At 30.5% G+C, this 14,275-nt stretch overlaps 2 protein-coding genes across 2 annotated transcripts; one reads left to right on the forward strand and one right to left on the reverse strand.

Moving 5' to 3' along the window:
• The first annotated feature begins 4,853 nt into the window (after nucleotides 1–4,853).
• LOC109601094 (leucine-rich repeat transmembrane protein FLRT3-like) lies at nucleotides 4,854–6,400 on the forward strand. Its single transcript, XM_020017318.2, has 3 exons — nucleotides 4,854–5,064; nucleotides 5,120–5,356; nucleotides 5,412–6,400. The coding sequence occupies exons 1-3, from the start codon at nucleotides 4,993–4,995 to the stop codon at nucleotides 6,156–6,158; spliced, it is 1,056 nt and encodes a 351-aa protein (XP_019872877.2). The 5' UTR covers nucleotides 4,854–4,992; the 3' UTR covers nucleotides 6,159–6,400.
• Nucleotides 6,401–7,435: 1,035 nt separating this feature from the next.
• LOC109601140 (tyrosine-protein kinase Shark) lies at nucleotides 7,436–11,466 on the reverse strand. The gene is made up of 9 exons (XM_020017366.2): nucleotides 11,241–11,466; nucleotides 11,046–11,183; nucleotides 10,639–10,991; nucleotides 10,341–10,584; nucleotides 9,072–9,274; nucleotides 8,875–9,012; nucleotides 8,175–8,818; nucleotides 7,959–8,118; nucleotides 7,436–7,907 (listed from the first exon to the last, which is right to left on the reverse strand). The coding sequence occupies exons 1-9, from the start codon at nucleotides 11,308–11,310 to the stop codon at nucleotides 7,716–7,718; spliced, it is 2,142 nt and encodes a 713-aa protein (XP_019872925.1). The 5' UTR covers nucleotides 11,311–11,466; the 3' UTR covers nucleotides 7,436–7,715.
• Nucleotides 11,467–14,275: the final 2,809 nt, after the last annotated feature.

Raw genomic sequence — 14,275 nt, forward strand, 5'->3', positions numbered from 1 at the left:
AGTTATAAACTTGTTAAACCCAACAATTTTGAAATTGTTATTGGTTATATTGTTGACAACCATATGATTCTGATAATTCATTAATTTTGTTTTTATATGACGCATATTTATTAAAACCAACAAAAATTCTTATCTACTTGAATGTGGCTACTGTCTAACAGATGGCAGTAAGAACGTGTATACACATATGCACATGCGCATGAATTAAAATACAAAGAACTTACTTTTCTCTACGTCATATTAAAAAGAATTGACTTCAATATAAATGATTAACAGTAAAAATATTTTTTTCAATAATTCAACTATTTCTTTTATAAAAATTATATATCACAATTGAAATGTGAGTACAAGTATTGAATAACAAAAGATTCTGGTGTAAATAAGTCAGGCAATTTTCATATTTTTGGAAAGAATAAATATTAGATGTATCATTCTAAAAGTGATTTTCAGTAAAACAGAATGATAATACAAAAAATGTGTTTAGGGATAAAATATATGCCTATTGAATGACATGCCTATACTAATACTAAATTAATTTTAAATTAATTATACACTTCTTGTGTGAATACACCATTACTTAATCGATTTATCAAATTTAACTGTTAGTCTTAGTCTGGATTTAATTAATTGACATATGGGAGCGTTAACATACGGGTAGAATAAAAAATAATAATAATTTAAAACAAATAAACAAAAATATGGAACTTATATTACCTGTATGAGTGCAGCTACTGTCTAAAAGATGGCACAAATATGCAACTATGCACATGCGTGCATTAATTAACAAAATACAATGCATAAGATATTCGGGTACAATTAAATAATAAGATTCAGTACAAGGCATCAATTGAACAAAACATGAAAAAATTGTATACCATTAATAATACAAAATACTTCATTTTGAGATGAAACAGTCTTCAATACAAATGATAAACAGTAAAAATATTTATTTGGTATATAATCTACACTAATTAAACTATTTATTTATTGAAAATTGAATATCATAATTGAAGTTTTACTGTAAATATTCAGTGACAAAAGATATTAATTATTCTGGTGTAAATAATTCAAGTAATTTTCATATTTTTAGAAATGATAAATGTTAGGTGAATCATTTTAAAGGTGCTTTTAAGTGAAACAGGAGAATCGCAACGGTAACTGTAATTGATGCATTTTTAAAAATAGCTGGACGTAAGTTTCACGAGATTTAAATTTACTGTCAGTGACAATTTAACATAACCTGGATAATAGGAATGTGTCTAGAAATAAAATGGATAGCTATTGGATGGCATGTCTATTACTAAACTAATTTTGATTTAATTATCCTATTCAAAACCCAAATATGTATGTGTGGATATGCCATTAGTTGATCGATGTTGTAAATTTAACTATTAATTTGGGCCAGGACTTAATTGATACACATTTAGAAACTTCAACAAACAATAGAAATAAAAACATATAAACAAATTTGGATCAATATAAAATGTGGAACTTATGTTACCTACTTGAATGTGGCTACTGTCTAAAAGATGGCATTGCTAACGTGTATACACAAATGCACATGCGTGCATTACAAAAAAACAAGTTTCAAGAAGGGGGTAACAAGTGGGAACAAAATGTATAAAATTAGTTTACGACAATAGTTTTGCCCAAAATACAAGTGACACGTTTAGGAAGGGCAAAGTTCTATCTATCTGAAATTTGATTTAATAGGTAGATAACCCATCAAAAGGACGACAAATCACATTAGGGAAGTTTAGTTATCATCAACAGCTCAACAATAAAGACATCAAAGTAACTCTCCTAAAGTAGACACTCTGTATACGTTTACTAAACGTATAAATTTAATCTTTGGTCTTAGATAATTTGCTCAGATGTTTTTGTATTAATTTTTAAGTGCACATATCGACACATTCGTATGAAGTAAAAAAAAACGAGTTGATTAAAATACCACTTACATGATTGTTGACAATAAAGTCTTGTAAATTGTAAATTAAAGAGTAGCAAAAATCGTATGGAGGTAAACCTTAATAAACGATACGAGGTTACATAAATGGTTGATTTAAATTAATAAATTTCACGAAATTTAATAATAGGCAACTACTTGTACCACTCAGATTAAGTCAATTGTTTATTTAGCCTCGCATTAATTGTAAACGTAGTGACGGAGAAATCAGTGCATAGTGTTAATAACGCACGAGATATCGACGACATCGTTTTGTGCTAATCCCCGGGTTCTCCATTGATTTCAGCCGAAATAATCCGGTTGCTGCATTATCCGGACATAAATAATTTTACGGCAGCAGAACGTGAAAATATAACTATTTATTATTGAAGTTGTAGGAAAGGCGGGCTTTGCATCCTTATAACTGACACGTTCACGAATATTTATGCCTTATCTAATATAAAACACAAGAAAAAACTGTAACAGTCAATCATTGTACGTCACAGTCTCATATTTATTATTTGTATCAAGGGGACACAGGCGAAAGCACGCACGACGTAAAAGGGGAGAAGGAAACACGAAAAAATTTTTACCCGAGGTACTAACGACTAGGGTTGCCGAACTTTCAAGACCCCCGGAATTTTTTTCGTTTTTTTCTTCCCAACAGATTTCACAGGAAAATAAAGATCGACAACCCTACTGAAAAAATCAAGAGCCTCGAGACTCGGGCTGAAACAAGTGGTTTAAACGAAGGAAGAAACATTTGTAATCGTTTTGTTTGCGCAGCATTAAATGGTGTCAAACGACAGAGTCAGAGGTACAAATTAGCTACGACCATGATTTATGTAGCTGGTTTAATTGAATACTGTATCTTTGTAACACCGCCGAACTAGGCTCTAATAAGTAAGTTCTCACGAGTTTTTGTTTTGTTCATAGACTAACCTCGTCTTAGATAATCATGACAAACGTTATTTTTTTAAATGTGATGTATAGTCTCGATTGTGTCCTGAACACTTAGATTTCGGGACGATGGAGAAATTTTCATTGGGGCGATTACATGTTTTCGCAGGAATTTATGTGTTGAGCACACAATAAAAATGATTAATAGAGTTAATCGATTTTAAATAGTATTAACTTTGTAATAAATGTTACTTCGAAACGTTTCTTGTGCCAAATGGCACTATCTATTTACTGATATCTACATGAAATATTACTTTCATGTTACTACCTATCGAAATTAATTAATTAATTAATATTTAATGTGCGATAATTTTGAAATAAATTTGTATATATTTATAATTAGACTATTTAAAATATTTAAACTTTTCTTGTATACATATTTAAATGTTGATGAAACCTTCTCTGCATGAATAAAAAGTGTTTGCTTTTCGAGGTTGATATTTGACCAATTATCCGTTAAAAATTGTGAATATTTACTTAACTTTTACAGAAACTTTGTGATAGTACGTTACACTCATTGTTAGAGTTAATAAGAACAATAATATGTATAAATAAGTGTTTTAGGCAACTCACAATAAATTAAAAACTTTATTCTACCAATGTGCCGTTTTATTTCAATTCAATATTGCAACTTGTGCAATTCTAAAAGCCGATTTCTGGCCAACTTTGAACCACCAACTAAAAGAACTACAAATATTAAACTTCTACAAATCCGATCATTTTTAACACCCTACATTTTTCGTTTATAATACTTTAATCCAACTTCTGTATTTAGTTTTTTTGTAACCGTTATTAATTCCAAAATAAAAACTTAGACCTATTATTTTTTTATTTCTTTAATCAATAATTATAGAATTTAATCTTATTAAATCATTATTCAATTTAATTTTAATGTACAGTAGTCGCCATAATTATAGCAACTTATTAAATTATATTAAATGTTGAGCTGCACTATATTGTTTTTCTGTTATTGTTGTCTGCTATGTAACTGGTCAATCAAATTTTATTCTTTAAAAAATTGCGTACGTAGGACAAAATTATAGTAACTTTTTACTTTACAGTCTTTCATTGCCCTCTATGAATTTAAATCAATTATTTATTATTTGAAAGTCCAATATTGATTTGTTTAAGACCACATTCACTGGACAGTGAAAACGATTAGTTTTTAGTGACGAATCTAAATTTATTTCATAATAAAATTATGGTTTTGCTTATGTTAAACATTTTACAAAGACAAAACTACACAAAAAATTTGTTATACCTACAGTGAAACATGGTGGTGGTTCAATTATGCCATGGAGATGTCTCTCTCATGCATAATGTCTCTCTCAAGATTCTGTCGATTCAAATGCTTTTAGATCTGTATATCTAGTGTCACCTAGAAACACCTTGTATTTCCTATTTCCAATATTAATAATTAATGTACAATTTGTATAATTTATTATAGATTATTTATTTTTGTACCTTTGACCTAATATTTATAACACCACTAGATGATATTAATATTACGAATATTCTTGGTACATTTTTATCTTATTATCACAAGTTATTGATAATTTCTAGCATTTAATCTTATTAGGAATACGAGTATTTATTGGTAATCACCCAACAAAATCAGCCATAACATACAACTAATTGATTTACTTAATTCAATATGTAGTCATTTTTTTTAATTTAAGCTAAAATATCATTCATTTTTATTTATTATACTATTACTTTACTTATTTTTTTTTAATTAACTAACATCAAATGAACTTATTTATAAAGTAACAATTTTTATACAGATTTTCCCACGTATCATATCATTTTATTATTTACCAGGTGATTCATTTAATTGTTTAATGTACCTTATCATCTCTGATAGATTAGATACAAACAGATACAATAATTCATTGCACATTGTGTATTATTAAGTATATAATATTTTCAAAATGAAGGTGATGTTTTTCATCACCTTCCTCCTGTTATACAACATAAAAGGAGCAAAGATTGAAATTGATTGTCCCGTTGGTTGTGAATGTGATTTAGTGGAAAATTTTAAAAGAGCAACATGTGTCAACAGAAATTTCGCCAGTTTACACATCAACATGAATCCTATCGTTGACATACTAGATGTTTCATACAATCAAATTAGTACATTGGAAGCGTCTGTTTTTCAAGTAAGTGGTGTATGTGGTTATTTTTTAATATTTATATTTCATAAATTAATTGCAGTTGTTACATTTAACCAATTTAAAATCTTTCAACATATCCCACAATAAATTGGGCCATGGCATCAACTTGGACGCGTTTAATGGGATGACCAAATTAAAAGAACTGGACATGTCTTACTGTGCCATAGGGATTATTTTGCCCATGTGGTTTGAGTATATGCCTAATCTGAAATACCTTTATTTGGAGGGGAATCAGTTAGACGCAATTGATCCCGGTTTCGTCTCCAAATCATTACAAGTAAACAATTCTTATGTTAGTCATCTCGTCTAGCTAATACACAATTATTTTTTAGCACTTGGATTTGAGTAACTGCAATATAAATAAAATACATCCCAACCTATTTAGCCAACTGGACAATCTCACTAGTTTAGACTTGTCAAAAAACGTTATTAATTATTTTCCTTTATCACTAATCGAACCGATTAAGAATTTAAACGTTCTACATTTAGAAAATAATCCGATTGAATGTGGTTCAGAGCAGCTTAAGTCCCTAACAGAATACGCAAACGAACGTGATATATCATTTATTGGTCCAGTTTGTGTTAAGAAAACAGGAAGGAAACAAATGTTCGAGAGAATAGTCGTCGACAAAAGCCTAGAAAAAAACAAATGGATATTCGAGGAACCAGAGAAAAATAACACCGTACAAATTATAGAATGCAACAACAACACAAAAAACCCACAACAAGAAGACATAGTAATGGCAACAATAGAACTGCAACCAATTGCCATCATGGCAACAGTATTTGCGTTTGGCATTTTAGTGGGAGTCGTGTTTACGTGCATTTGTATGCCTTATTGTTTCCCAGATGGACCAAACTTGGATAAACTGTACGAAATGGACACGTTACCAATGAGAACGCGAAGGAGTTTCCCGTCTATCAGAAGAGGATTCTCCAGAAGCTTGAGTGTCATCAGACGACCAAGGGATGAGGAAGACGATAACTGGACCGAAGACCTTGTTCAATCCGCTTGGGATATTGGTAATTCAACTCCTTTGCAAACTAGGAAAAACGAATATCAGAGTTACGAAGCGTAGTAACAATGTGATCTCTAAATTTAGTTATAAGTGTGTTTTAATTGAAGCATTTGATGACAAATAACGTGATAACTTATTTGTGTGCGTTACTTATGGTAACACCTGTTGGCTCTGTGAAACATGTGATTGAAGTATGTGTTAGATTACAGTTTTGGCTTTGTTGTTCTTCATTGTAACAGCAGATGATCCTTCATAATCAGTATATTTATAATAATAAAAAACAATAAATTTTATTAACTTTATTCTTTTTGTATTTCAATAGATGACTAAGTGTTAAGCTGGTTCTGTACTAACAAAGCATGAAAGATTACATTTTTAGATTTTGCCTTCTTCAACTTCATATCTCATATATTGCAACTATTTTTTTTAAAATGACAAATACTTATCTGTATATAAGTTAACGTCTGTTAACGTCTGTTTACCCTTCAGGATCTGTCTGAGCAAGTGTTAATTTTATCATGAACCGAAAATATGTGATTCAAGTATGTGTAAGGTCACATTTTTTGGATTTGATACACTTCTGATGTGTTAAAGTTATATATTACAATCAATTTCTTAAAATGAATGTTTCAAACAATACATTTGATTGATTCTGTGATAAATATTGATGTGTTATATATTGTAACACCAGTTGATCCCTAAGCCCATTTACCTTAATCTGAGAAAAGTTTACAGTATCAATAGATTTTAACTTTACTCATTTTTAGTTTAATAGATGAGTTAATGCCTGGCCGTATTGTATTTTATTATCTTTAATATCTAATCTACCTATTTAATGACATTTAGGAAATGAATATAACAAGGAAGTGAGTTTAGAAGTAATGTATAAATCTGTATGTTTATAAGATGTAATGTAGTAAAATTTGTCTTTGTTTTTATTGGAAAAACAATTTATTTATTGATGCTGGACCATATCATATTACAGTATGATTTCAGGTGGTTTAGAAAATTTAATTAATACTTAATTTTATGTGAAAATAATGTTTGCCCTTATTTCAGTTTGACACAATGTTTGTCTCATAGTGGGAGACTTACTGTCCTTATTGTACATAATGCCTCTTTCAAGATTCAGATGGATCAAACTCTTCGTTCCGTATGTTAGTTATATTAACACCTGTCGACTCTTCAGGATCAATTGAATTCAAATATGAGAAATTTCTGTATTGAAAAGTGCGTGAAGCATTTATAAAATTACATTTTTCTACTTTGGTTATTCTCATATATGACAATCAATTTCTTAAAATATTTTTGTAATGTTATAGCAATAAAACACAATATTTCTAAAAATGTATATATTTTACATTTCGGAATGGATAAAATATGTTTGTAGGTATGTATTAATTATTGCACTGACTTTTGATTTAACATATACCTAGTAATTTTCTTTAACATATTTAAAAATCTTTGTTTATGTGATGATATCAACATTCGAGTTTCATTCATAACAGTTTACAATAACAATACGTATATTAGAATATAAAATATATAAAATATAATATGTATGTACAATAAAAAATGGCATGAAAATATAACAATTTGAAATTCAACATTCCCTGTTTATTTTATTAATTCCCTGATGTTCATGATATTCATATAGTCAGGTTCAGTAGTAAAAAATTCGACGAGTTCAGAAAAAGTGGGTCGCTTATTCGGATCACTGTCCCAACATTTCAACATGATATCATAAATATGGTCTGGGCAAGCTTCTGGTTGCTTTAATCTCTGTCCAGCATCAATTAATAATATCGCCTAAAACCGAAAATTTTTAATATTAATCAATAAACAAATTGAAATACTTACATCAGCCCCCTTCATATCGCCCCAAGGTGCCTCTCCGAAGGCGAACATCTCCCAAATCGTTACACCGAAGCTCCAGACGTCGCTCTTGTGGGAAAACTGACCATAGTTGTAGGATTCGGGAGCATACCATTTTAACGGCCACTTCCCACCAGTTGACGCCCTGAAACAAACAAGTTACAGTGAAGGTGAACCCCTCAATGACCCATCAGTACCCACCTATAGTACTGTTCGCTGCCGATGGCCCTGGAGAGTCCGAAGTCGCTGATCTTGATCTGCGTGGGGGTGGCGAGCAGGATGTTCCTGGCCGCCAGGTCCCTGTGCACGAACTTCTCGCCCTCCAAGTAGTTCATGCCCTCGGCGATTTGCGCCGCCCATATCTTGAACTCGTAGTTCGGTCTGATTTTGTCGCGGTGCGTCTCCATGTACGTCTGTATCGAACCGAGCTCGACCAGTTCTTGGACCATTTGCAGCGGCGGCCCCGACGACAGGCCGATAAAACGCACGATGTTCGGATGGTGGAGATTCATCATCACCTTGGCCTCCTGCAGGAACGCGTCCTCCATCGTCACCATGTCATCGTGCAGCGTTTTGATCGCCACCTTCATCATCTCGCCTTTTTTGTCGATGTAAGTACCTTCGTAGACCGACCCGAACTCGCCGCCACCGATGATCTTGCCTTTCGTTAACCTGTCCAGCGGTATGTAATCCTCGCTTTCGTTGTTGTTGTTAATGTTGTCCAGGCTGAGGATTCTAAAGTTACTTTTAAATTCGATATCTGACAGTTGACTAGTGGGGGTTGTGTTTGTACTTTCTAATGAGGGCTTGGCCTTAGTCTTTTTTGGTCTTGGCATGGTGTCAAACTTAAATAAGAGTATAAATTAAATTCACATTCGGTTAAGCATTAATTAAATCTTACTGGAACTGGTGGCTTTGGTTTTGGTGGCACAGGATTCAATAAAACCGTTGGCAAACCATCTGAAATCATACTGTAATATTCAACTATGTGTTCCAGAGAATCTAAATATGGTCCATCGTCAATAAATAAATAGCCTTTCTAAAAAAACCAAAGACAAATTTTACTACGTTACTCCTTATAAACGTATAGATTTATACCTCACTTCTAATTATAAAATTGTATAAAACTTTTTCATACAACAATGTTAAAACTTTTTCTTTGTTTCGTTCACTAAATCTAATTAAATAGGTTCCTGTCTGATTACAATGTTTTCTTATCAAGTTTTCAGCTTCGGTACGGTTCAAGGTACCATGATACCATTTGTGTCTATCTGTTTTCGGCGTGGGAGCTCTGTAATTCTCTAAAAAATAAATTTGATTAGTTATTTAATAATAGATTTTTAAATAAAATTGTACACAACTTAAAACAAATAACGTGAATTTGGTAAAAGTGTATGTACATGTGTGTGTATACATATACACCTTAGCTAGCATACAGAGTACAAGAAAATTTAAATAATTGATTTTATTTATTGCTAGTAGTTCCTTTTTTCTTCTAAACTGTACAAAGAACAAGTGGGGTAGAAAATAGGGAATTTAAAATGAGGAGAACCTTCATAATTTACACTACTGTATGATTATGGAAAAAGTTTATTATATTGAATGAGTAGGTATTTATTTTAGGATAAAACATGCCAAATTTAAACACAAATATATGAAAAAAAAAATTAATTTAAATTTAAGGGGCTGTATTTTCTTTAGGAGAAACTAATCTAATGAAAAACACCTTAAGAATAGACTTGAACAAAAATTTACTCATATAAGTGGTGGTCATTATCATATAAACTTTTTAATATGTTAAATGTATTACCCATAACTCTTATTTCGTGTGAACTGTTAAAATAATATTAATTTATTATTGTTATATAAAATATTAGATATATTTTTTTTTTAATTGAACTGGACATAAATACAGCAACTTTAATTTTGAAATAAATTTTTAATAATTAAATCTATGTTATTTAATTTGTTGTATAATATCCTTTTTGTAGATAAGTTTTTAAAGAATAAACTAGATTGACCAGTCTTATAATAGACACAATAATAACAGAAAAAGCAATAAACCTTACAGGTACAGCTCACATTTCTAATATATTTTAAGAAGTTGCTATAATTATGACGTTTCAGTGGTTACCTTAATGATCAATTAATCAAATATGATTACTGAATGAAACTAATAGTGGGAAATTTCGTTAACCAAAATAAGTACGACACTGTCATTTATTTATTTTATCACAACACGGAATTTCCAAGTGATTAGATAATTATGTATTGTTATTTAATGTTACAGAATAAGCTAAATATAATAAAAACAATTTTAACAATATTTGACAAATGAATCATATCAAAACAACAACACAGACTTACCTAACATCTCAGCACAGTCATCATAACCATTGATCCTGGCCAATTGTGCTGGCGTCAGCTTATCTTTATTCCTAGGCCTGGCTGGCGCGTTCAAACTTAACAGTTCCCTGACAACATCCTTGTGACCACGACTGGCTGCATCATGCAGTGGCACAGAATCGTTTTCCATGTTTCTTGCTTGGATGTTGGCCCCATTCATCACCAAAATGCGGACGGTGGCAGGAAAACCATTTTGACAAGCGTACTATAACAAAATTAACTATGTAAAACATTCGTTGCACCAATAAACATAACTTACATGTAAAGGAGTTTGTCCTGATGTGTCTCTGAGATTGACACTAGCCCCAAACTGTATGAGCGCGTTTAATACATCATTTTGTCCTATGATTGCCGCAATATGTACGGCCGTTTGTCCGTGCTGATTTTTGTTTTCGTGTTTGTGTCCCGCCTTTAGTAGCTCTAAGACCACTTTTAAATTGCATTGGCTGACTGCTCTGTGCAACAGTCTGGTATGGCCCAGTCTTCTCACATCGTCCGGTGGCAGTTCGCCTTTAATAAAGTTCTTTAGAACCAAATTATCGGGCAGTCCGTTGTTAGGTTGTGAGTAATGCTCTATTAACACTTCTAGACCATGAAATTTCTTCGTTTCGGCTACAACAACAACAATTTATCACATGTATTCACAAGTAAATTGGCACTTTTTACCTATAGAAAAGAATGCGTCTTCTGTATGTTTTCGAATTTGGAAATGAGTTACATCATCGTTGTAGTAAACAGAAAGGACATAATCTCCAATGGAGCTATTGCTGTTGCGTACAATGAACACACCATTTTCTGCTCCTTCTACAAATAAATGTTTGAGAAAATTTAATCTACAGCACTTACGGGTTACAGTTTTACCATTTTTTAACAGTTCCTCAGCCTCTTCTCTTGTTAATTTTGGATGGTACCAGCAAATGTCATTGTTCATTGTTTTTAGTATTTGTTCGTTTCTTCTTTAAATTGTCATGTATTTTCATAACCAGGTTTGAAATAAATAAAACTGTATGTTATAAATTAATTAAACTAAAAAGCAAAACAAAAACGAAAGTTATTTGTAATCAACACAAGAAAACGTCAAACTCAATAAAATAAAAACTTTTACATCTTTCAACCCTGCTGCCAAATTTATCTGCAGGTTGACGGATGAAAATGAAAAAGAATTTTTTTATGAAAGCAGTTAATAAAAGTAAATACTAATTATTAACTATAGGAATATGTGTCAGTACATAATGTAATTGTAAAATTAAATATAAAAGTAATTTAAAATAAAAAGAACAATTTAGAACAGTAAAATTCCCAGTACAGCAATAAAAGAGAATTGCGGCAACATGGCAGTAAAAGTCATTTAAACAGCTGTCAGATTTATTAAGGAGGTAAATTTAAAATATATTATTTACTTTTGATTTTAATGTAAACTCAGTAATAATTGAAAATTCGCATTCATTTCATATTTAATTATTATAAGGTATTATAGTATGAATATTTATGTATTTTTAAGTTTGATATTTTATCAAATATTTGTGTAATATTTTAATTTTATCATATATCGTAAATATGCAAAAAATGATCCAATCATAAATCTTATTTTTGTTATATTATTAAAAAGATACTGTTATAAAGGAATGTTGTTATGAAAAATGGTTATCTTAAAATACAAAAAATATCACTGGATATTTGAAACACTGATTCAGTTGCAATCATTATTTATTTAAGATTAAAGATTCATTGTTTACTAATATTGACAGTTTACGCAAATGTCAATATTGACAATACAGAAAAATTATATCGTATAATTTTTTTTATAAATTTAAATATGTAAATAATATAACATCATAACTCATAATTTAAATCATCTGTGTCTTAATTAACCAAATCAATCTTTGTCATTTAATATACAGTGTGGCCCATTTGAGAACTATGAATATTGAAGAAATCATACTAGCAAATTTTTTATAACAAATCTAACACCAAGAACCTTCTGAAATGGATATATATCAAATTTCATAAAAAAATTATGCGAAATGTTACCTTGACAACGAGCATAAATTGAAATTGTTTGATGGATATTTTACGAGATATTGATCAATTCAAACGTCAACCAAAAAAATAATGGATTTATTTTTTCCTAACCTAATAGGTCGTATACTGTACGAAAGGGAACATCATGCACATTAGAGACAGTAGATATCCCCCACCACATGGCAAACTTGCACTGTCTCTGTTGCGTATGATGTCTCTCTCAAGAGTCAGACGGATCAAACGCTTTTCGTTATGTATAAAAAAACATCAGTTAGTTCTCTCTCAATAATTTAAAAACAAAGCGATTAAAATTATAGAAACCAAAGTATGAAATAAAATCGCTGATGACATAACAATGGTTTTCCTAGCAGCAAGCTTCTGTTTTAACCAAATCAGAGGTGAAATATAAGTATGATTGTGCACATTAAAAAAGAACAAGCGAATGTTTGTAATGTCGAGTAATATCGCCCCATCGACCTGTGTTTAATGATTAATGATAAATATTATCATTTTTGCAAATGTTTAAGAAAATTTAGTTTTAGCATTGTTTAACAGTTCCTCTTCCTGATGGCTGGTAGACTCATTGTTGTACTGAGTGTTATTTCTAGCTTCTGTATTCGATTTTATTAAACAGGTTCTACTTCAGAAAGACCTAGGAATGGTAGACCGAGGAAAATTACTGTAAATGAAGACTGATATTTGGGACTGAGTAGGTACACTAAATCATCCTTCCCGCAATCTGAAATAACATTTATTATAAAAAAATATATAAAATGAACCTTCTTTATCCCAGGATTTTTATTTTATAATGCATTTTTTTATTTTGTTTTTTAATTAACATTTACCTGAGATAGGTTAAGTTGTTAAATGTGAAATCTAGTCAGAGAAGAAACCATTTGTATCAAAGAAAACTAAAACATAAAAATATACTAATTATCCTTTAAAGTTTTAGCCAAGAGTATTTTGGAGTGATGATCAGTCTTCCAAATAAAAGTTTGGACCCTAGATATGCTACAGAAACACGGTGGGGGAAACGTTATGGTTTAGGATTCCTTTTCTTGGAATGGTATAGTACCATTTCAAAAAATTATTGGTAACATGGACTGTTTTATGTACAGAGATATTATGATAGATATAATAGAACCATTTTCCAACGATAATATACCAGTTACATGGAGTTTTATGCATGATAATGAGAAAAGCAGGCATCCAAAGTTGTTCAAAATTGGTAAAAAAATTATTTTGAAGTTCTCTGGTCAAAGTCCAGATGTAAATCCAATTAAAAACTTATGGAACGACATGAAGTCTTGATTCAAACCATCAAATTTAAATGAATTGTAATTATTACAATTACAATGAAAAGTTGTGGAATTTCAAACGAGCGCTGCCCACATCTTGTTGAATTTATGCTTCGTCGTTTACTGGCGTTTATAACGAACAAAGGGTACCCAACAAAATATTAACAATTTTTTTAAACTATGTATAAATTATTCAATAAATAGTATTTTTTAAATGTGTATTATTTCTGTACCACAATTCTCTTTAATTTTGTTTAATATTTAGTTTAAGCAGAAATTATTTTAATTAAGAAACAAAATGAAAAATTGTAAAAAGGATTATTATAAATAAAATATAAAATACTTTGATTGCACTTAATTAGAGGGATACATCTCCTAAATAACATGAAATAGTGATGGGTGCCATTTCTCTGTCCCCCACTGTATATGTTATAAATTAATTAAACAAAAAACAAAACAAAAACGAAAGTTATTTGTAATCAACACAATAAAAATGTCAAACTTAAACAAAAGCGTTTACATGCACTAGCGCTGTTGCCAAATTTATTTTCGATCTTATGGACGAAAATTAAACAA

Source organism: Aethina tumida, chromosome 1, assembly GCF_024364675.1.
Source record: "Aethina tumida isolate Nest 87 chromosome 1, icAetTumi1.1, whole genome shotgun sequence".
Lineage (NCBI taxonomy): Eukaryota > Metazoa > Arthropoda > Insecta > Coleoptera > Nitidulidae > Aethina > Aethina tumida.

Bases quoted from the DNA above. Each gene is read 5' to 3' on its own strand.
- LOC109601140 (XM_020017366.2), bottom strand. From the start codon at position 11,310: ATGAACAATGACATTTGCTGGTACCATCCAAAATTAACAAGAGAAGAG. The intron at 10,992-11,045 runs GTAAAAAGTGCC...TTGTTGTTGTAG, and splicing joins AGACGCATTCTTTTCTATAG to CCGAAACGAAGAAATTTCAT. The intron at 8,119-8,174 runs GTGGGTACTGAT...TGTTTGTTTCAG, and splicing joins GGCAGCGAACAGTACTATAG to GGCGTCAACTGGTGGGAAGT.
- LOC109601094 (XM_020017318.2), top strand. From the start codon at position 4,993: ATGAATCCTATCGTTGACATACTAGATGTTTCATACAATCAAATTAGT. The intron at 5,065-5,119 runs GTAAGTGGTGTA...AATTAATTGCAG, and splicing joins TGGAAGCGTCTGTTTTTCAA to TTGTTACATTTAACCAATTT. The intron at 5,357-5,411 runs GTAAACAATTCT...ATTATTTTTTAG, and splicing joins TCGTCTCCAAATCATTACAA to CACTTGGATTTGAGTAACTG.